Raw genomic sequence first — 22,630 nt, 5'->3', positions numbered from 1 at the left:
ACGCCAAGCAAGGCGGTTTCCCTTGCCGACGTAGAAAACTGCTATTATCTGTTGGCGAGCGGAGTCACACTTCCTATTTTGTGATGTAGCTGCGCGTGCGCTGGGCATGGATATAAATGCATACGGTTGCATACACGTTTTTTTTAATTTCCTTTTTGCAATGGTCTTTCTGCGCAAAAGCAATTTTAAGTCTCCGAAAGTGGAGCGGACCTCTATAATCCTGCGTGTCATATTCTGCAGTTCTGTTTTGAGTTATATCATTTTTTTTTTTTTCTATGTTAAAAAGGTGAAATGTGGAATGTCATACATTGATATTTGGTACAACGATTGGCAATATATTTATTTTTTTTTTTTTGCGTGCAGAAGAAATTCACGTATTTTTCTCCATTTAAAAAATTTTTCTTTTCGCCAATTTTGTTTCGAAACGGCATGCGCGAGTTGGAAACCTTTACAGTGTCATTCCCACTGTCTGCACGGAGCGAGGAACCCACGCCTATTTGCCCTCGAACGGTGTCATGGTTTTGCAGCGGTGTTTGGAGGGACACACCCCAATGCCAATGTAAACGGGACAATATGCCAACTATCAACATACTAAGTAGCAATGTTCCAACATGCCAACGCCTTTATCCCCTCAATTTTTTGTGGACAACGGGGAGGCGGAAAACTCACCGGATAATTTGCCCCTAATGTGGATGCAGTGCGGGGCTGTTTTCTCCAAATTGTGCGAAATGTGTTTATTAAAAAAAAAAAAAAAAACGTGTTAAAGTGGCATTTTAAAAGGTGTTTATTTTTTTCTTTTAATATGTCGTGGTGAGGAGTTTTTCACCCCCACTAACTTCTTCAGGAATCACTATCCTAGTAGAAGCAGCTCCTTAGATGTCTCTCACGTGTGTGGAGTATCCCCACGCGAGAGGCGATTCTCACCATGCGATGATATCTCGCGGGGTTCCACAAAATTATAGAAGTGCAACGGTTGATAAGGGGGAGCTCTTAAATAGGTGCTGGTACAAAGGCACCTTTGAGGGGGGAGGGTAAGCGCACATTCGTGTAAAATTACAGCGCGCTTCCCTCGAGTGCTCCCTTTTTGAGGTCCACTGAATCAGCTGTTCTGGATCGACTGGCAAGAGAAGTCGACGACGACGGAGGAAAAGTGGTTAATAAATTCGTCGTAAAAGTTGGGCTTGAAAATCTTGACCTTGTCTAGCTGTAGAACCAAACCGGCGTTGTAGTAGACGCTGTAAAAGTTAGACACGGTGATGTTGCTCAGAACCTTCTCGTTCAGCAGTTGTATCTTCTTCGTGACGGGGTTCCAGCTGACGATTGTTAGATTTATTTCAAATTCGTAAAATCTGGTATGGAAATTTTGAGAAAGTTCTAGTTGCTCAAAATATTCCTTAAATAAGATGAGGATGTAGTCCTTGATGGAGACAATAAAGGTGCTGGAAGGGACGTTGTTGATAATAATTTTGGGGGCGGTTGGGTCTCTGAAGAGGTTCTTGTTTTCGAGTGGCTTTAGCTGCAGATACATGACGACTTGGAAGTTGTTTTGGCTCAAATCGACGATGGGGGGGTAGGCGCTGAGATGCATCTCGGGCATGCCCTTCTCCGCGAGGCTGCTGCTGGGGTGATCATCTGAATCACTGCCATCACCGCGGTCACCACTACCACCGCTACCATCGCTGCCCCCATGGTCGTCCTTCTTCACCACTTTGAGGACAAAATTCGACTTGGAGTACCTGAGCACAATGTCGTACACGTCTTCGATGGACGCCTCCGGAGCGATATCGAATACGTCCTTTTCGTCCAGGATGTATATGAGCTTATAAAAGGAGGACACCTCGTTGTACTGGAGGCCGTGGATGTGATGTCTCGCCTTGGACAGCTCATTGATGAGAGTGGAAACAGTCATGTCTCTATATACATTCTTCACATACACATGTGTGCCATCCGGATTGTAAAGAAAGAACTCCACGAAATGTTGCTCATGTAAATTTTGGAAGGAATGTACTTGGGTTATGTCGAAAGATTCTATTCCGCCCATTTGGAACCCGGAATAATTATCCAGCTTGTTGTTGTGATGCAGATCGAAGTAAATGCTAAACCCGTAAGATAGCAAGCACTGAATATGTGGCACGCTATTCTTTAGCCCTTTCTTAAAAGTGATTCCTTTTTTATCAATGTGGGTCAATTCGAAGAGCTTATACAAGTAAGGAGACAAGTTAATGTGGCAGAGAATATTTTGGAGAAGAATTTTTTCATTCACTCTGAAGTCGATGTATGGCAGCATCAATGTGTTGTTGTAGTTATCTCGGATGACCACCGAGTTGGCCATAAAACCTAAGATGCTACTTCTCCAGAATATGGACGATGTGTTGAGAGCTGATATCATATCGGTACATTCCTCCATGTCTTCCTCATTTTCTAACTTCTGGCATTCTATGTTTAATTCGGCGGTTTTCAAATCCTTGATTGTGTCGATGTATTTCATATCTTTCTTTCTGATCCGCATGATAAGTCTCATTTTCTCTTTTTTGTTTTCTCCCTTGAGGGAATCATTCAAAATGGGGTGGCTCTTTTTCAAAGCGATCTGTGTATCTTCATACGTTTCCTCTTCGTTAAACCTATAATCGTAGGAACACCCGAAGAGGTCTAAGTATGTCTTGCCTATCAGTTTGAAAAAATTGTATTGCAATATGGTGAGTGTGAATACGGGTGTTAAGTAACTTGGGAACCCATACAGCGTCGTGAAATTGTTGTGAAAGCCACTAATACTCGTTTTTAGAGAAATATATTTTGTCTCGTAGTTTATAATAGCGGGCAGGTATATCACTCTGGAAATTAAATAATCGTGTATTGCGCTATATTCGGATTTAAAGATGAAGGTGATGTTTCCTTCTTCATTCAGGTAGTCCTTAAACGTTTTGGCCTTCTTATCTTCCAGGTCTTTTCCCTCTTGTATGGCTTTCCCCTCTTGATTGGCTTTTCCTTCTTTCTGGTCTTTCTCCCGACCATTATGCTTATACTTGGACGTGCTGCCAACAAAGGTGAACACGTCCTTCCACGTGTAACTCTTCGACGTTATAGATTGAAATGTTTTGCTCAACAAGTCGTTTATTTCCATGTTCATGTTGAAATTTTTTACTCGAACCGTTCTGTGGACATTTGGGAAGTGAATATTCACTTCGATGTTCATTAGCACATCGGAGTTATTCTTCTTCATGTCCCTACTGCTGTTGCTTCTGTCCGCCTTTATTTCTCTATAATATTGAGACTTTTCAAAATTGAATTGGAAGTGGCTCATTTGGCCGTAGAAATTTTCATGCGACTCGACGGTAGCCAAATAGATGATCTTCTTCATGGCGATGTGGTACGACAGAGACGCAACGAAGGAGAGCTGCTTCTTCTCCAGGTGCACATACACAGGGTCACAATTCGGGTATAGACACACTGACGTGTTGTCTTTCATAAATTTAATCACTTCCGACTTTTTTGTTAAATAATTTAGTAGGTAGGTTACGAAGCTGTCCTCCGTAATGCTGAAAGGAATATTTTTCAATTTGATGTTATGCAAATACCTTCCCTTTTTTATGTACAGCGGTATGCTCCTCTTCACAAAGGTGTCATTCTTTATGTCCATAACGGTATCGTGGAGAAGCAGATGCACGAGGTTTAGGAGTTCTTGCTTCTCCGAGACAGAAACGATGGAGGGTGCATTAGTAAAGTAGTAATTAATCACATATTCCATGTTCATTTCTTCGGGTATGGTTAAATACGATTCGTTATATATGATTCTAAGTTCCAAATCGTCCACATTTTTCATCTTGGTTTCTTCTTTGAGCTTCTTCTTCACGTGGGCCAGTACATCCGCCACGGTGTAATTTTTCGGAATGTTACAAATTCTGGAAGCGCCAAAAAGGTGCTTCTCGTAAAGTCCTGCGTTGTACTCGAAGCAAACAACAGAGAGGTCTATCTTTTTATGGTCAATTTCGTCTTCAACAAGTTTTTTTCTTAACTCCTTTATGACTATACTTCCCCTGTCTGTGCTCTCCGGGTTTTCCTTCTTCAATTTGTTGGCTGAGTCGTGGGTCATAATCTCAATGTGCAGCGTGCATGGGTCTCCAGTTTTGCACATTTTAAAAATTTCGCTGATGGTTCTTCCATACCGTATAACATCCTTGTAATCATTTAAGACGTATTTTTCATTTCCCTTAATGAGGTAAAAGTTTACATATTTGTAGATCCACTTTCGTTGGTAGCCAATGGCAAATCGTAGGAACTCTGTAATGTACATGCTGTGTGCAATGTTCATAACAGTTAAAACTTTTTTCTTATTTTTATTAAACATGACGTTAAAGGTGAGGGTACCTTTTCCCTCACTCACATTTATCACGGCGTTTTTTTCAGACTTGAAGTCGTACTTCCTGCCTGCTACATTTCTGAATATATCATCTAGTGGGTTAAATAGGGGCTTGTGGACTATGTACAGTTTGGTTCTGTCCAAATTGATAAGTTCTGTGAGCTCGCCTATAAAAACAACATTTTGCTCCACAATAGTTTTTGTCTTCATCAGGATTAAGGACTCTTCGTTCAGCAGGAGAAATTCGTCCACTAATTTTTTCGTGTTAATATGATTCGCCTTTATCAGTAGGAAGTTTATTATATCCTTGTTCGTTGCGCTCAAGGGGACGTTAAAAATGACCACCGGTTTGTAGGTCACCCCGTCATAAACGTAAATAGTGAGAGTGTAGCCACTCACAGAGATATTATTATAATCTATGTAGTCCTTTACTAGGATCTCTCTCAAAACGTTATCGTACAGCTGAGCCGTCTTCAATTCTGCGTCGGAAACGTTGACGGTATCTATTTCGGATATTTTGTCCAAGTCGACGTAGTTTTTTTTGGACTGTTTTTGGTCATTTTTTTTTTTTCCTAGTGAGATGAAGGTGCGCAACTGGGCGTCCTGCCCAGAATTGATGTACTTCTTCACATCCGTTATTTCGTTGTTGCCCACGTAAAGGGAAAATTTAATCTTCTCATCTTTTGGTAACTTCTGCCATTTGGAATACATATCCATCAGTATAGATTTGAGCAGCTTATCTGTGGTTATCTTCTGTGGCACGTTAATAATGTGTGTAATTTTTTTTTCATTTTTGTAGTGAACGTAAAAGCTTAGAGTCTCAATGGGGTTGTCAAAGTCGATCACGGAGGGTAGTGAATCAAGAGAGAACATCATATACGAGTCGAAATGTTCGCTGTTTCGAATGTGGTTGAGATGATCTGGGTATGCCTTCATCAAGAGTAGGTTATCCTTTTCTATAATTTTTACTACTTCTTCTATGGTATATCCAGGGATGGAGCTAAAGTAGTAGTCGTGGCTCATCAATTTGTCTTTATCCCTCGGTACGATTACAAATAAATTGTACAACTTTTCTTTCTCTTCCACGGGGATGTTGAAGGATCCTCTCATCAGGATGTTGATAAATTTCCACACCAGTAACGCCATGGGAACATTCTTTACTGATACCTTTTTGGAGTTGTTCCCTAGGTAAAGTTCCAAATTTTTGGTCTTCTTGGACGATTCTTTCACTTCCAGTATTGGGTTTTCGTTTGAGTCCCTCCCACTTAGTTCCAACAGCGACGCCAGGACGGTCTCCATCATTCTGCTGGCACTGAATTTTATCTTGTAGAACCTGCTGAGCATATTGAGGAGGAACAGGAAGGGTATTTTTTTACCCCCTCCTTTGGATCCTTCCTCGTCTTCGATGTAGACTTCTTGGTTTTCTCCGCTGCTGAGTTGGACGCTTCTCAGTTGGCCTCTTCTTAGGTGGCTGCTCAATTGGTAGTTTACCGAATGAGGACTCCCCGGCTCTGCGTTCCCCACTTGATAACCATCGCCCACCGGGTGGCTCCTACTGTACACAAAGAAAAACTCGCGCAGAAACGAATCCGATATGAACGCATTCGTATTTCTCAGCACCAGGTGCTTCAAATTATTGGCGTCCATGTACAGTGACAAATTGTGCAAGCTGTACGGAGCAAAATTATAGTTGATGTAAATGTTCAGCTTCTTAACGTAGATGTTCCTATCCGCTAAATCGATTTGCAAATTAGCTAAAGTCTGGAAGTTATTTCTCGTCAAAAATGTTTTTCTAATAAAAAGAGTGTACAAATCATTGTGGTTCATTTTTAACTCACTCACAGTTAAGTTATCATCGACATTTTCCCACTTCTTCTCCCGGATGGTAAAAATTTGTAAATCCTTAAGAGTATCTATATTGAAAGAAACCAATTTAGAGTTAATTATATTCTTCACCAAATTGCACAATTCCAATGCGGTCAAACTTTCGGGCACATTCATCAGAGTTAATCTGTCATGATAAAAGCATGACTGTTCGTCCAGATAAAAAATTGGTATTTCTAGGTGTATAATTTTGGAATCCTTCAAATTTATGGATTCTGGAATTTTTACATTTTCTAAATTGTCCACGTCTGCACAATCTTCCGTCTTCTTATTTCGAATGAGCAAATGTTCTTCCTTCTCGTTCAGGTGCTTCAATAATTCATATAACGTGATCGATTTGTCGTAAATGATGGAACTAATAACGTTCGTCTTTCTGCTAAAGGAGAAGTAATCCAAGCAACTATATATGTCAAGGATGGATATGCCCTTCTTGTACGAGCTGGTGTTTATAAATGTGGACGGCACATGCACTATTTTGTTCATAAGGTCCACTGCGAATAAATTCAAGTTATACGTTTTTTGTATCGGTGCCTTGTAGATGTTCACTTTTCGATTCGGATTGTCCATGTACATTTCAAAAAATTCGTAATAACTATCCTTTCTGTACAACTCTTCATCTTCCAAAATTGTTATTTCTTTGTTTATGTACTCGATTTCGTTTTCTTTGTAACCTGGTGGTGGTGGGTTCTCATCAGATACCGTTTTCTCACTTGCGTTCTTTAGTATAATTTCTCTTCCCAGGATGGCCTCGTCGTCTCGCAGCTGGTTTGCCTCGTCTTCTCCCAGTTGGGTTTCCTCCTTATCGCCAATTTCGGTTGCCTCTTCGTTGGTCACTTCGGATGTAGGGATCTCCTGCAGAAACTCTTCCTCCCCCGGGGTCAGCTCCTCATCGTCTCTATTCGACTCGTACAAACAGTCGAAACTTTTGGGTCTTATAATGTCTAGGTCTTTCTCATCAACCGACGCAATCACGATTTTTCGCCCTAGCAATTTGCTATAGTTGTACAAATCTAGTACATTCCTAATGAAGAGGGGAATTTCCTGAAATTTGCTTCGATTGTAAAAGTCGACGTCCTTCGGGACAAGGAAAAAATTAAACTGATCTATGGACTTGTTCGTAATGTTGCTGATTCCTAGGATGCTCATCTTGAGCATGTTCAAATTGCAGTTAACGTCCGATGTGACATGGATGGTGTTCTTTGAGATGTTCCCATTTTCGATATAGTGTATCGGTATATTCTGAACGCTGAAATGTTTTTCCATGTACTTCTTCACCGCTTCGTTAATCGCTCCTACAGCTTTATCTCCATCAATGGAAATGGATTCGTACACATCGCTACTTTCGTCCACCTCTTCCTTCTCTTTCGTGGGCTCTTCCCTTTTTATAATAATTTCTATGACTTCTCCTCCGTCTACTATCCTTTTTTTGACGACCAGATTATTTAAGTTTTCTTTGATCATTCTTATATCCTCCTTGGAGAGCAGGCTTCCATAATTCGATAGGATTTTCCGGAAATCACCATTGTGTCCTTGTTGGTCCCTTTCGCTTTTTACTTGCTTTCCCCTTAGGGCGATGTCCGTTGGTTCCTCCATCCATTTGTCCGTCCATTTGTCTGTCCATTTGTCCGTTGATTTTGTTTGTTCGAGCTGCGTCTCTCCACCCAGCATGGGCTTCGCCTCCTCTTCTTTCGGCTTCAAGTTATATGCCTCCTGGTGCAGCTTTGCCTTTTTCAGTTTCAGCAGATCCACTTTTTTTTTTGCCTTCTCTGCTTCACCTTTCTCCTGTTCTGCTTCACCTTTCTCCTGTTCTGCTTCGTCTTTACCCTGTTCTGCTTCGTCTTTACCCTGTTCTGCTTCCCCTTTCTCCTTTTCTTCTTCGTCTTTCTCCTGTTCTGATTCGTCTTTCCCCTGTTCTGCTTCTCCTTTTCCCTGTTTTTTTTCGCCTTCCTCCTGGTCTGCTTTCCCCTTCCCCTGGTCTGCTTCGCCTTCCTCCTGATCTGCTTCTTTCGCCTGTTCCGCTTTCATCGCTTCATCTGGGTTGTACTCCCCCCAGTCGCGCTCATTCGTCTCGTCCGCCGACTGGTTTCCCTCCTCCTGCTGGTCCTCCTCCACCGCTTCCTCTCCCGGGAACGTGTCTCGCTCCTGGATGTCCCCCTTTTGGTTGCCTCTCTCAACCCCATCGGAGGATTCATGCTCCCTTTCTTCGTGTATCTCTCTGATGATGTCCTCGAGCAGGAGGTACTTTTCATCTGGCCCAATAAAATAAATGGCCATATTATGTATATCAAAAACGGCGTGCCTAAACATGTTTATCGACCCAGCATGGTGCGACTGTACTTTTCCAAAATCCATGTCGAACCCGGTTATCATCTCTGCCTCCTCCTCTTCATCAGTTTCGACCACCGGGATTATCTGCACAAGCGATTCCTTAATTTTATAATCTACATCTTTAAATATTTTGCTGAACAGATTTTTGAATAAGAATAGGATTTTCCCCTTGTTGTACGTAACGTCCAAATTAGGCGTTTTCAAAAAGGCACTTACAACTGTCTTTTTCCTGGTAAAGAATGTGGTCTTATATAAAAATCTCAAGTTTAGGAGGAAGCTTTTTTCTTCCTTCTTGTATTCATCACTGTCTTTGTCATGGACAATGCTGTAATACAGGTCCTTCAAATAGTGCATGTGCTTATCGTTCTTCAGCATTTCTCCAAAATCGTAAAAATTGGTGTCATATGGGATGGAATCGTCTTCTTCTTCCATTTCGAGATCTTCACCCGTGACATCAGTTTTGTCCTTTCCTTTTACGTCCCTCTTGCCGGCTTCATCATCTTGCTGTTGGGCTCTTTTGGCCGTTCCTTTCTTATTCCTACGCGGGAGAGGGTGGTTCCTTTCGTTGTCTCGTTCCTTGATCGATAATTTTTCCTTCCTTTTAACTCCATCTTCGTCGTCTCCCTTGTTGTTTTCCTCGCTGTTTTCCTCGTCTTCTCCGCCCACCTCTGGTCCATTTACCCCCTCCTTTTCTCCACCTGTCTCCTCCTCTTCCTCCTCCTCACCATGGGCCCCATCTCTCCTGTTTAAGTTGGCTTTATCGAAGAAATCGCTACTTAGGGGGACCACCCTACTGAGGGATCCCTCTATTTCTTCCTCGTACTCGTTTGCAGCCACATCTATCTTGTACGTCTTTTTGAAATATCTTTGGCTTGGATGCTCCCCTTCACTAGGATGCAGTGGTTCGTCTGGTCCTTCCTCATCATGTGCTTCCTCACCACCATGCGTTTTCTGCTCATCGTGCACTTTTTCCCCAGAGGTCAATTTAATCGGGATCCAATCTTCATCTTCATCTAGGATGGTAAAATTCGGCACACCCTGTCCGGAGAACCTGTCCTGCTGACCAGCGTAGGCTGGCACCTTAGTCCCATACCCAGCACTGAAATCCTGCTCCTTGGGCGGTCTCCTTAATTTACAGTACGGGCAAATATACCTTTTCTGAAAAAGGCTAAAGATTTTTCCACTGGGATAGACACAATTGGTGTATACATTTCTGTAAAGACAATTCTGGTCATGCGGGTAATGCAAAATGGCCTCCGGATGTTTCACCTGGATTTCTTGCGCTGATCTGTCCATACTATTCACATTGCAGATACAAGTATTAAGTGCATTAGGGGGGATACAAACAAGGCAGTTGTTGCCATAATTCAGGTTGATAAAATTCTCCCTAAGAGGGCAATTATGATGTGTACTTTTGTCATAGTTAGAACAAGGTATACAGTACATACTACCTGATGGGTAGTTAAAATGGATTAGGGGAGAGGCATAAAAGTAGCCATCGCTAATGTACTGGGAGCATTGTGGATAGGGTAGTGCAGGTTTTCCTTCATGTCTTAACGGCAGTGGGTGATCTCTTGCTATTTCTTCCCCCGTGGAATCTTTACGAAGAAACTTTCTAATTGTTATTCTTTTTAAAATATTGCTACTGTTTGTTTGTGGACTGGGAACCTTTATTTGTTCCATTGGTACACTCCCCGCATGATCATCTGCAACATCGTCGATTTTTATCCCGTCTTCCTTTTCTGGATTCTTGTTTAAAAATATGTGATACTCGAATATATTCTTTTTGGCTTTCTCAAGGTTTTCTTTCTTCCTAATGAACAGTTGGCCAACTTTGACCGGCGATTTGATCTTCATATCCGTTTCATCATTTATAAAATTTTTTTTTTTCTTCATGGGAATTTTTATAATCCTTTTAAATCTCTTGGGCTGAATATACACAGGCTCCTTAGCATGTCTACCAAGGATGTAGCTATCAGCCGATTTGTTCACCGTCTCGGAATTCCCCCCAGAGTAGGTAGAGATCTTGTTATATTCCGTGATTTCTTTTTTCATTTCATCATTTGGCTTAGAATCAGGAATCTTGCTCATTGGGATGTTCAGCAGGAACTTCTTTACTTCTCCATAATTTTTATAATGATCTCGAATGAGAAAGAAGATCTCGTTTTTTGAGTCTTCGTAGGCCTTCATTTCATGCTTCAGTCCAATTTCTAGCAGCTCGAGGTTGAAATCAAGCACCGGTTTGTAGAGATCGATAAACTGGTTAAGCTTAATCGATTGGAAGGAACTGCTACTTGAAGAGAAATCATCTTGACATGTATCCTTATTTACAATCTTAATGAATAGAGGGTAATCTATTTGTCTGATGCTACTATCTGATAGGTTAATTTTTCCTGGGGCTCCATATAAAAACTGTTCACTCGATATGGCACACGTTTTAAATTTTTTATCCAAGTAGGATTTTCTTATCGATATATCTTCCGTAATTTTTTTAAAATTGGCTAAGTCTCTCTTGATGTATTTATTTTCTAGTTGAAGTAAAAAGTTGCTTTTTTTTAGCTCTTTTTTGTTCTCCACATCTTCATTGTTATTATCCACTTGGTGTAAATTTTTCTGAAGAACCTCCCTAATATCAACAATGACATCTGCTATTTCTCGCTTCTTAGCTCCATCGTCAATTTCTTTATACTTTTTATCTAGTACTTTTAAGGTCGACTCTATATTTTCCTTGGTCACTATTTCTTTGTTTTTTATTTTGTTCAATAATGCATTGTCCACCTCTTGCAACAATGTTCTGTATTCATCCTCGGCTAAAAAGGAGAGGTACTCCACTAAGTTGACATCCTTTGGAAAACTTCCAAGTAGCTTTCCTTTTTTTTTGCTGCACAGGACATGATGCGCTGCGAGGAATAGCAGGCTCAGGGAAAAAAGGAGGTCCACCCTCATGTTTTGTTCTCGGAGTCTGATCGCGGCGGCGGAGCGACCGGTGCCGTAACGTGGTGACGAGGGGGTGATCAGTTCAGCGCGCCCCCCCCTGTGGTAATATGTCCCAACGTATTTTACAAATGTATGAACGTATGTATGTAATTGTTTATGTATTCGTTTATGTATGTGTTTATGTATGTGTTTATATATATGTATATGTACGTGTTTATGTTTTTTTTTCCTTTTTTTCTTTGCATCCTCCCGATTAGCGCAAACCGGGGGAACAACTCATGCCGCGGTTATCACCTGTCTTGGGAATTTTTTTTTTTAATTTTCCCCTGGTGAACCCCTAGCGCAAATCTAATCACTGTTGCAGAGCGGATACAATAACTGTACACATAAATTTTTTTTTCAACACCAGTATGTAGAGAGAGGAAATAAAATTTTACAAATGAGAGTTACACGTTTTCTCATATGACGCTGTGCAGTTTGTTATTTTCCTTTTTTAATAACATAAAAATGGGCATTAATTTTTATATAACTTTCAACCGACAAAGAAATGGGCGAATACACATGCGTATGCATGCGCGCGTAAAAGGTGCCTCCTCGAAAGCCTATACTCGTTTGGCATACAAGAACGTATAGAATGTGACATTAAAGCGAAACTTAAACCACTTACAATAATCGTTCGAAAAATATTTCCTGTTGTAAAGGTGTTCGTTTTATAATTTATCATTTCCCTTATTCATTGAATTAACCGAATGATTGAATTCATATAGAGCCTTTTTTTTTTGTTTTCTTGTTTTTTTCTTTCACCTTCTTACAGAATTTGGTTGTCGATTTATTCGATTGTAATTTTTAAAAAACTGCATTTCCACATGGACCCCCTACTTCACATACGCATTTAGCATGCAAAAGTAGAGAAAATTAAAAGAACAAATTGCCCTTTCGGTTAAATAGGTCGTTACAAAATGCAAGCTTCCCTTTTCGATCCGTATATCAGAATACATCAAATCGCCACTAACGTGTGCGCGTCTGAAAAAGTAGGGCAAAATGCAAGAGGTGGTTATTATTGGCCTCTTCCGCAGGAGCCAATCGATTAATTGGTTGACATGTCAGTTCGAAGAGGAATGCGAACGTACATACACACTTATACATATGTTTACATTGTTATTGCATATTGGGGTGTTCATTCAGAATAAGCTGCCAAATTAACATCGGCCAGAAGGCAACTTCTTCAATTTTAGTAAAACGCCTCATCGTAATGATTTCTGAAGGGACTTACGGAAACCACATGACACGAGTTATCCCGACGACAACCACCAATTGACAACTCCTCATTCGTATTTATTTCACAATTTAGCCAAGCAAATTGATCTATTAAAAAAAAAAAATGTCATTTATGCGCATACATTTTTATCACATAAGAAACGGCAATTATTGCAAAAGATGCAAAAAAATGGCCAAGTTGTTATGCCAGGTGAAGCAGTGAAAAGCATAAGCATGTTGCTACATTGCCACATTGCTACATTGCTGTATTGCCACATTGCTACATTGCTGTATTGCCACATTGCTACATTGCTGTATTGCCACATTGTTACACCTCAGTTGACGATCCTTTTGGGATTATTCCTTTTTAACTCATGTTTCTTCCCCCTTTATATGCACGGAAGCGCAAATTTGCACATGTACGAATATAAACTATAATTGCCTACATGCCCGATCGCACACCGTTCTAGGCAACTGTAAGAACACACTGCCGTATGCGGACGTGCGTGTTGCCTGCACAGACTTATCCGCTGCGCGAAATGGGCATGTTTCAACGCAAATCTGTCCCCTTAAATTTTGCTCTTGAAATCTTTTGCGCCATTTTCCTTTTTTCGTTCACCAGTGAATTGTTTTCTTCTTTCGATTTTCTTTTTTCTTTTTTTTTTTTTTTTTGCAACTACGCGAACGTACTAAAGGGCACTTATTGTACGTGTACCACCGTGTATGTTTTTATGGGAAAAATGGGTGTTATTATTGCGCGGAAAAAGGAAAAGTGAAACATAGCAGGAACACAGCCATTTTTCTCCGAACTCCTCATTTAAAGCAACTTTTTCACAATTAAAAAAAAAAGAAAAAAAAATAACCTGTCAAACATTGTTGCGATAAAGTACATTTTTGTAGCTGACGCTTCTTCAAATTGAAGGAACAGCATGCGTATTTTATAAACAGCGGTAATTATGAAAGGCTTCCTCTGATCTATGAAATTACATGTTGATAAAGTTACTGGAAAACAGGGCGTTCATCGCGAAATAGGAGAGAGAAGCCACGCATTGGTACTCGTTCGAGCTGTTTTTTATGAAGGACAACTTGCTCCTTTTCCTTTTACAATTAACTGTTAAGCACAATTGTTCCCGTCCGTCTTATCGTTCTTAAAAATATGCACGAAAATCAGAAAAATGATGAAAAGGAAAGGAGTGGAGCAAAAATTTCGAGGGACAGCTTACTAGATGACCAATTCAAAGAAGGCACAAAGGATAAGCTTTTTTTACTTAATGACAAAGATGGAGATGTAGACGAACCGCGCGACACTCCCCCAGAACAAAAAACAAAGAGGGAAAAACCGCTCTTCCACAAGGATTTAATAAGCAGTTCATCCTTAGAGAAATATAAAAAATTTCTGGCAAAGATGGAGAAATCGAACGAAGAGTTAGGAAGTATGGATAAAGAAAGTGTGAGGATTGACAAGGACATCCTTGATCAGTCCTGTGATAATAGCGACGAAGCGTGTGTTGTCATGGGTAAGCAGCATGTGTTTATGTCATGTCCGTTTACTTTTACGCACAGAAGACAAGCTGCATATGCATGTACATATGTATAAACAAACTTTGTATGCAAATTTCCCTTCGAGATGTTATTTCCCTCCTTTCGCGGTGTAGACGTTTCCATGGGAATTTTCGACGTGTGCAACGACAACTTAAGCGAAAGCAAACTTAAAGACATGAACATTACAGTAGCGGACGTTGTGAATCAGGTCGGAAAAAAAATTAGGCTAAGATGTCCATTTCGGAAATACGTAAAAGAAAAGTGGATTCCGGTTGGAGAAGCACTGCACAACTGTTCTCGTGGAATTACAGCAGTTTTCGCCATTTCGTTCGATAGAGACAAATTCATAATTGTACTTGAGGAACAAATGGATTATTCCATCTTTGGGAGTTTTTTTTCGCAATAATGGCTACATTTTTTCGACAACAGTTGCTATTTTTTTTCACATAATGGCTGTTTTTTTGACTTAATGGCTGCTTTTTTGACTTAATGGACGTTTTTTTCACATATTGGCTGTTTTTTTTTCACATAATGGCTGTTTTCTTCACATAATAACAGTTTTTTTCACATAATGGCTGTTTTTTTTCTTTTTTTTTCTGAACGTTCATGCAGGAACGTGAGGATCAGGGCGAGGAAGGGCTAATTCAAGAGATGTAAAAAAAAAAAATATATATGAAGCAAAATTAGCTACTATGGCCACGAACTGTTTAGCTATTTTGCCATCCAGAAAAGGAAAAAAAAAATTTTGACAATTTTGAAGAGAAAGGGAAGAATTTGCTTACTTCTTATTCAATACGTTTGTTTCCGAATGTAGTTTCCATTTTTTTCTCACCACAACAGCTAACACATTTGGTGTGAAGAATTATCCTGTTCATTGACAAAAACTGAAGAAAACAAATTTGACTTTATTTTTTTGCTGCCCGTTACGTTTTCTGTCCAGTGCTGCAGTTTATTCTTAATTTTGATAGTAACACCCTCGAGTTCCTTTATTTTTACCTCTATTATAGGATCATAAAATATTATTTGCGTTCACGCGTTTGCACCACTTGAACTGAACACCATTTTACGTGATATTACCCCCCCCTCTCTATCACCATGGCCACGACACGTGCCTTAATTAATGAGTCGTTCATTATATTGGACAAGGACGCCGACGGGTACATAACCTTCAACGAGTTAGTGTATGCCTTAAGATTCATTGGAGTGTCCAGGGATTATAACAAGCTGTATCAAGATAACAAAGTCAGTTATAGCTTACGGGACTACTCCAAGATAGCAAGGAGGGAGCTAGGGACATTGACCCCTCAAAAAAGATTAATACACACTTTGAAAAAGTTAGACAAAGATAAGAGTGGCTTTCTGAGCGTAGATACAATGATTTCTTTAGTTATGACAATGAGCGATGTTTTAACTTATGAAGACTGCAAGAATTTTAAGCAGTTTGTTGATCCGTACAATAAGAATTTTATATCCTTAGAAGAATTTGCGCAGAAGATATTTTCCTGAGCCGGGCTGTGGAGACACTGTTGTGAAGGTTTATTCTCTTACGTAGAGAAGCAGTAATCCGCTTATACTGCCCCGCGTTTTTTGCCCTTTTTTGTGTTTTTTATTTTTTTTTTTGTTAATGGAGAAGTGGTGCCACTGTCTCTTTTATTTGACACAGTTTATTTTTCTCTCTTTAAAATTTTCCCTTTGGAGAAAAATAAAAAAACGGGTTTGCTTCCCTCGCCATCATACTGAACCGCCAGCGTGGATGGAAGACCCCGTGTTAACTGTCCCGGAATCGACTCCACCAAAAAGCTTTTAAATTTACCTTTTTCGGTTAATCCGCGAGGAAAAATGTCATTATCAGGTGAATAAATTGCTCACCATTTTGAGTATTCCTCGGATATGTACGCACACATAGGTATGTCGATTGTTAATGGAACCTCCGAATGTGTAGTGTACACATTTCTAGCTTCTGCATCAATTCCGAGTCGTAAAAAATGTTTGAACAGAAATGCTCGCAAATGTAAGCTACTGTTTCTGTGCCAGATGAGGTAAAGAAAAGGAAAAAAAAAAAAAAAAATATGTTTTAGGGTCTCCAAAAATGGACCGAAAAGAGAAAGAGTGCATGTCTCGCCACAGTAGTATGTATTAAGAAAAGAGTGCCGTTTCGTATGTCAAGAAAAGCGTTTTTTCCCCCCCTTATCCAGGTTGTTATTCCCATCCGCATTAGTGGAATCACTTGAAGATGACCCTTTAGTGGTTCTCCTTTTAAAGAAGGGACTTTCTCAAATGGGAAGTGCCATCCATCATTATATTTGATGCATTCTTCTCATGCGGTGATATGTATTTTTTCCCACGCTAATTGCTCTCCTTACGTTTCGCAATGCTGTTGCATACAAACATACTGGTATGAATACGCAAGGATATATTGCCTGCTTTATGTTTCCAATCCTATTAAGGAGTAATTTAAACTTTCTTTTTTCCAATACGTTCACACGCTATAAGGCATTAAAATGAATTTTCCTTTCCTGCTTTTTTTTCTTTTTTGTATTATAAGCTAAGGGATTGCAGGTTTAAGGCGAAAGAGTAGCATATAATAAAAAGAGGCTACTTAGTCTAGTGGTATGATTCTCTCTTAGGGTGGGAGAGGTCCCGGGTTCGATTCCCGGAGTAGCCCTTAGTGTTTTTTGTTTTTGTGCAAAAGAAAAATCGTCAAATTCCCCGTGTGAGTAGATTGCTCAAAGGAATATTTCCTCATAGAATTTGTTCTTATTTATTACTTTTTTAAAATAGTTGAGTTTTATTCCTCCCAAGTGGGAAGAGGAAGATGAACAGTGTATATTACCTCTTTGCAAATGGCTAAAACTTAATTTTACCCTCTTCAGCGTCAGGAATAAGAATGACTCTTTTTATGAATACGACCAACTATAGTATACTATAAAGAACGAAAAAAAAGAAGGAATATTTTCCCTGTTTTCTTTTTGGAAAAGAGAGCTCCCTATAATAAGGCGAACAATTAGTATCGAAAACAGAAAGAATGGAGTACATTTTTTTCATACCTTTTGCATATTTATTTATAACCGGTTGGGTGGTTTGACGGGGTATCTGTTCGCTCGGTTTGGCCCTACCAGAGTGGGGAAGCGAATATCCAAGCATAACATACAGACGAATAATTAAACGTATTTGCCCACATTTGTGCATTTTCCAGCGGGAGAATGGTGTTCCTATTGTCATTAAGAATACAGCATGACTTGCTTCTATTGAATTACAGCGCAGGATATATATTAGGAGGTTACTACGATCCGGTGTGAGTTCTGCTCCCATTTTGTGTGGAGTCGGGTGCCTTCCTTTCGCTCACTTCTTGTTTATGAAAAGGTGGATATTATGCTCCCTTGTTGGCATCTTCCTCTTTCACAGAAGAGGGAGATAACTGGCCGCATCCAGACGAGCAGGTTGCAATATTTCGCTATATAGAGAATGGCAAGAGACCGTTGAGTGTTGTCCCAAAAGAAGCGAAGCAAAATGATAACGCAGCCAGGAAAGAAATGATGCTCGCAGGCTACTTAAGGCAACTATCCTTTACTGGACTGTAGCATAACACGCGAATGAAGTTCCATATTGGAACAAGGACGATAACACACGACGTAGTTCATATTAACTGCAGAACTCCATTGAACTTTATATTTGTGGCTAATTTGAGATTTAAATTGTTCTCACAAAATTGGCCCTGCAAATAGGCATAAATGGCCGAGTTTTGTATAGTATAGTAAGTAGTACATTATTTTTTTTGGTAATTTTTTTAAACAAAAATCTACAAAACTTCTGCCATATATTTACGCAAACGATTTGCATGATTTTTTTCCGTAACAATTTGAATCATGTCAGGAGGGAATTCTTCATTAAGAATGACCTCAATTTATTGAGCCATTTTAACCCACTATTCTAACTATAAAATTTGGAAAAAATTTTTGCGGCGAATGAAGATATAATTGGCAGTTATTAGCATCAGCACGAGAAATTATGGCTTCGAAAGACTACGGGGTAAAATAATATGACCTCTGAAGTGCCTTATAATTTTGACTCGTTCATACTACAGTGGCCACACCAGATCCCATCAGAACTCTGAAGTTAAGCACTGTAAGGCTCGGCCAGTACTGAGGTGGGAGACCGCTCGGGAACACTCAGTGATGAGTCATTTTTTTTGCTGAAATTTTTTTGCATCCTCATGATAGAGAAATAAATGGGCCAATTTTAATAAAAAAGAAAAAAACGCGCTTCCTCATTTTATGGATCATAAGAGGTAATTAAAAAATTTACTGATAAGAATAATGCAAAAAATAGAGCTATAAATCAAGGGAAAAAATTACGTGAATGTTCGAATACCTTTCAATGCCGCAAACGATTTTGCCTTTATATTTTTTTGTAGGGGAGGTTGAAACAGCTTTTTGCCTTAGCTGGTAAAATAAAATAATCATTACCCCATTTGTCAAACCTTTATATAGTTGCGTAAATTTCCCTTTCAGTGACTAATCCACTTGAGAGGATGTTGGAATGTGGCGGAGGGGATTACTAATTAGTTTTGGTGGTTAAGTTAGGAAGGGAATGCGGTTACATGACGTAGTCCACATCCATTGTTCAGTTGAAATTTTAGGATTCTAAGGGCTTGCACCAAATCGAACTCTTCGGGGAAAGGACCCCCAACGGTTTTGACCAAGGATATTCCGTTGGTAGCTACCAGCGTGGTTTCTATATAGCTAATAGGGTACCCATACTGTGAAGTCCCTCTTCTTCAAAATTGTGTTCTTATGATAGGCTTTCGGGAAAATAAATGTCATTTTCTGTACTTTTGGTCTCCGCGGCTTCTTTTTTTCCTCTTGAAAATATCCATCTGTGCGCTCTTGTTTTTTTTTTCTTCTTGAGATTTGCCACTTCAAATAGCATCTCAAAGTCGTTATTCTTTACGCAGTATTAAATTGGCACATATAAAGTGTTCCTTCCTCCTTCCGGGGAAACGAAATGCACTAATTTTAGTGTCATTTTCTTTGAGCGTTCGGTTATAGCTGGCCTGGCAATTATTCATACACAAAGTGCTCAATTATCATATGTACGTTCAGGTCGTTATCCATCACATATATGTACGCATGTATATATGAATTCGGGTGAGGAGGCAGGGTACCTCCCTTGGGGGCTTAAGTTTAGTGGGGGAGCCGCAAAATAATATGACCTCTGAAGTGCTTTATAATTTTGACTCGTTCATACTACAGTGGCCACACCAGATCCCATCAGAACTCTGAAGTTAAGCACTGTAAGGCTCGGCCAGTACTGAGGTGGGAGACCGCTCGGGAACACTCAGTGATGAGTCATTTTTTTTGCTGAATTTTTTTGCAACATTTCCACATTTCGAGGGCCCTCATTAGAAATTAATAATGAGGGAATCCCACGTAGAAGAATATTTATGTTCCTTCCGCTTATCGGTTGAATCGCTAAAGAGAAAGTAATAATACCAAGCATTATGGGTATGGACTCCCCCCTCTCACAGTCGTCCTTCCCCCCCTCTATGTTAAGGAGCGCGACATTCTTATATTATGGGTTTACCATTTTATCTATATTTGTTAAGCGGGGACTATTCCTTATATGGAAAGGAAGCGCCGCTGATATGGGCAATCAGATAGCTATCCATTTTGGAATAATATTATTCCAACCTGTATTGGGTCACTTCCCATCGTCCGCGCCCTTTGTTATCTTTATTCAGTATCGAATGAAACAGAAGAGTTAATTTATTTTTAACAATTTATATTGAACCTGGAACCTTACTGTTCTTGCTTTTACTATGTAGGCCCCACCACACCAATGGTAAATCTACCAAAGGGCAACGTTCCACATTTATGAATAAATTTTATATGATGGATGCTCCATCATGGCTAGCTACGGTTTTAGCTCGCTATAGTCCATTTTGAACTTTGCAACGGAAATTATGGAAATAAAATAAGAAAGCCCTCTATACTGGAATATATAGCAAACTAAAAAATTAGCATATCTTTCAACAATGTTCGTATGCCAACTGCACGAGGAACTACCTCAGGAGCATTACTAAACATCGAAAAGTGTTGGTATGAATAACTACCACGAGTTACTATTTGGCCAATCCTAATGAATCTCGAAGGTCACTATAATGCTAAACCCTTAACCCTCATAATAATATGCAACTAATCTATATTATCCCATTTTTCTAAGATGGCCTATAATATATTTCTCAGTTTTTCTAATTTTCACTTGGCTGCAGAATTTTCAACGTATATAACAGAGAGCCTTCCATCCCCCTTGTAAATGTACACTGTTTGGATAATTATATGGCTAAACGCTAGACAGGGCAAGGTCCCTTACACATGGATATCCGTATGTGCAGCAAACTCTGGTGGTGAATCAATTGGGTTATTCTTCACATGCCCAATTATTTCCCAGGATTATATGGAATCATTTCGAAGGCGCAATAGGATAATTTCTATATGTTGGACTTATTCTCCGCATGTGGACTTATTCTCCATGATGATACATGGCATCATTACCAACGCAATATATCATACCCTTCATGTTTGTCATATTCTACACATGAGACCATATTCTCCGCATCGACATATTCCCAAGGAGGAAACTATCCCATTCGAGATTATTTCTCGGAATGTTCCCAAGTAAACGGAATATACATGGTCGTTTCCTTCTTCCTTCCTTTCCCTTTTCCTTTTTTTGGGCAAAAAAATTATGGTGCACATACCCTTGCCAGAGAGATTCGGATACCTTGCCTACTCAACCGTAATCTTCGCACCGTACACCAGCGACCACTGACCCTGCTCTGTTTCCAGCCTGAGGCGGTTTGCAGTTCATCATTACTTCAATATGTTCTCTTTCCAACAGAACATATTCAGTAACTGGTGTCTTGCTATAGACGGGAACTAACATTAGGTATTTGGAATATAGTCTCCACATTGTAGCATCCCATAATTTTTGCAAATAAATTTGCGCGTCTCTAAAAGTTACAGCTGCATACCCTGGGGCATACAGCCAGACGTATATTATAGATACTCTTAATGTACGTACATGCTAAAAAAAGGCCATTTCGGTCACCCACTTTTTTGGGATATTTTTCGGGCAATTTCTCTTCCCACAATAATGCTCCCCGTTCGTTAAAATATTTAACGGGTGAAGGTTTCACCGGTTGGGGAAAACATAAAAATTGTGCTCATACAAATGATTCACGGGTATTGAGGCCTTTTTTATGTATATCTATAATTGCGTGGAATGCAAATTTGCGTGGGCCTAGCATAATGCTCAACGGGTCAATTCATTAAATAGCGGCTCAATTGTAATTTTGATTCATTGAAAAAAATTAAATACTTTTTAATATCACCGCTTCCATCGCAGAAATGAAATTTTTTTCTTTTTTCCAATTTGTAACGTCTTTCTTTGATTCCTCGCTGGCGTGGCCTTTCGGAAGAGTAACCCCTATTTTGGTCATTTACAATTTTTCCGAATTGCTGTGATAAATTTTGTATAAAAAGAAAAAAAATCCGCGTAATATGGGGAGTTTAAAAATAGGGAAAAAATACAGCTAATTCTCCCATTTTGTAAAAATGCCCTGTTGTAAAGCTCCACTTAAGGGGACATTTGCGCATTTAGCTTTTCCACTATAGGATCATCCTTCATACTACGAATTGTAGCAACACGGCAATTACGAAACAAGCGCCTATTTGCTTGCCTATTTGGCCAACTATTAGCCAGTTTGTCGCTTAAACTGCTTCCCATCTTTTATTGCCCCCCATTTGCCCATTCGCACCATTTTACATATACGCAGGTGAACATTTACAAATTTGTACTCCCCCGAGCGCCCTGTTCGGGTGAGCCATTTTAGCATAATTCCCTGCCTCCTTATAAGATAGGAGGATAAGCAAATAGAACATTGCCCTTTCACCAATTGGTTAAGGGGCTAACTTGATCACCCTGATTGAATTTACGCTCTCCACTGCACCGAAGCGATGCTTCTCTCAATTCGTAAAAATTAACGACATCGAGGGAGGAAGGGGAAATACTTTCTCTAATTTTTACATTTAAGGGGAATGATAATGGTATGCACTCATTTTACGTATGTCTATGTGCCCCGCGTGCAAACCGCTTGCCATTTTTAAAATGTCAAAGTTACAGCAGTAGTTTTAAATGACAAAAAAAATATATAACTCCATAGTTGGACTCTTTAATAACAGGGTACAACTACATGGAGAAATATGTACCATTAAAAAAACCTCTCAAAGTGAACGATGCTATGCTTAGCAAAAGGATAAAAAA

General features: G+C 39.7%; 4 protein-coding genes and 3 non-coding genes across 7 annotated transcripts in view; 5 read left to right on the top strand and 2 right to left on the bottom strand.

Moving 5' to 3' along the window:
* Positions 1-1,099: 1,099 nt before the first annotated feature.
* Positions 1,100-11,515, bottom strand: C922_03671 (hypothetical protein; the record flags this gene model as incomplete). The annotated part of the gene is made up of 2 exons (XM_008819260.1): positions 1,100-10,020; positions 10,174-11,515. The coding sequence occupies 2 exons, from the start codon at positions 11,513-11,515 to the stop codon at positions 1,100-1,102; spliced, it is 10,263 nt and encodes a 3,420-aa protein (XP_008817482.1).
* A 2,404-nt stretch (positions 11,516-13,919) lies between these two features.
* C922_03670 (hypothetical protein) lies at positions 13,920-14,711 on the top strand (the record flags this gene model as incomplete). The annotated part of the gene is made up of 2 exons (XM_008819259.1): positions 13,920-14,280; positions 14,419-14,711. The coding sequence occupies 2 exons, from the start codon at positions 13,920-13,922 to the stop codon at positions 14,709-14,711; spliced, it is 654 nt and encodes a 217-aa protein (XP_008817481.1).
* Positions 14,712-15,400: 689 nt separating this feature from the next.
* C922_03669 (hypothetical protein) lies at positions 15,401-15,811 on the top strand (the record flags this gene model as incomplete). The annotated part of the gene is made up of 1 exon (XM_008819258.1): positions 15,401-15,811. One exon carries the CDS (start codon positions 15,401-15,403, stop codon positions 15,809-15,811), a length of 411 nt encoding a protein of 136 aa, XP_008817480.1.
* A 1,087-nt stretch (positions 15,812-16,898) lies between these two features.
* C922_03668 lies at positions 16,899-16,970 on the top strand. The gene has a single exon. It is a non-coding gene; the product is annotated as a tRNA-Pro (tRNA).
* A 1,404-nt stretch (positions 16,971-18,374) lies between these two features.
* On the top strand, positions 18,375-18,488 carry C922_03667. The gene has a single exon (XR_606808.1). It is a non-coding gene; the product is annotated as a 5S ribosomal RNA (ribosomal RNA).
* Positions 18,489-19,542: 1,054 nt separating this feature from the next.
* On the top strand, positions 19,543-19,656 carry C922_03666. Its single transcript, XR_606807.1, has one exon. It is a non-coding gene; the product is annotated as a 5S ribosomal RNA (ribosomal RNA).
* A 1,441-nt stretch (positions 19,657-21,097) lies between these two features.
* Positions 21,098-22,630, bottom strand: part of C922_03665 (adenosinetriphosphatase) — a gene marked incomplete at both ends in the record, with an annotated part of 4,584 nt that continues 3,051 nt past the window's right edge. The window contains one exon of the mRNA XM_008819257.1: positions 21,098-21,330. Coding sequence (XP_008817479.1) covers positions 21,098-21,330 — 233 coding nt within the window. The remainder of the gene's footprint in view (positions 21,331-22,630) is intronic.

The sequence above is a fragment of the Plasmodium inui genome (genome assembly GCF_000524495.1).
Source record: "Plasmodium inui San Antonio 1 unplaced genomic scaffold supercont1.16, whole genome shotgun sequence".
Classification (NCBI taxonomy): domain Eukaryota; phylum Apicomplexa; class Aconoidasida; order Haemosporida; family Plasmodiidae; genus Plasmodium; species Plasmodium inui.
The sequence above is the reverse complement of the archived record's forward strand: the minus strand, read 5'-3'. Positions and strand labels throughout refer to the sequence as shown.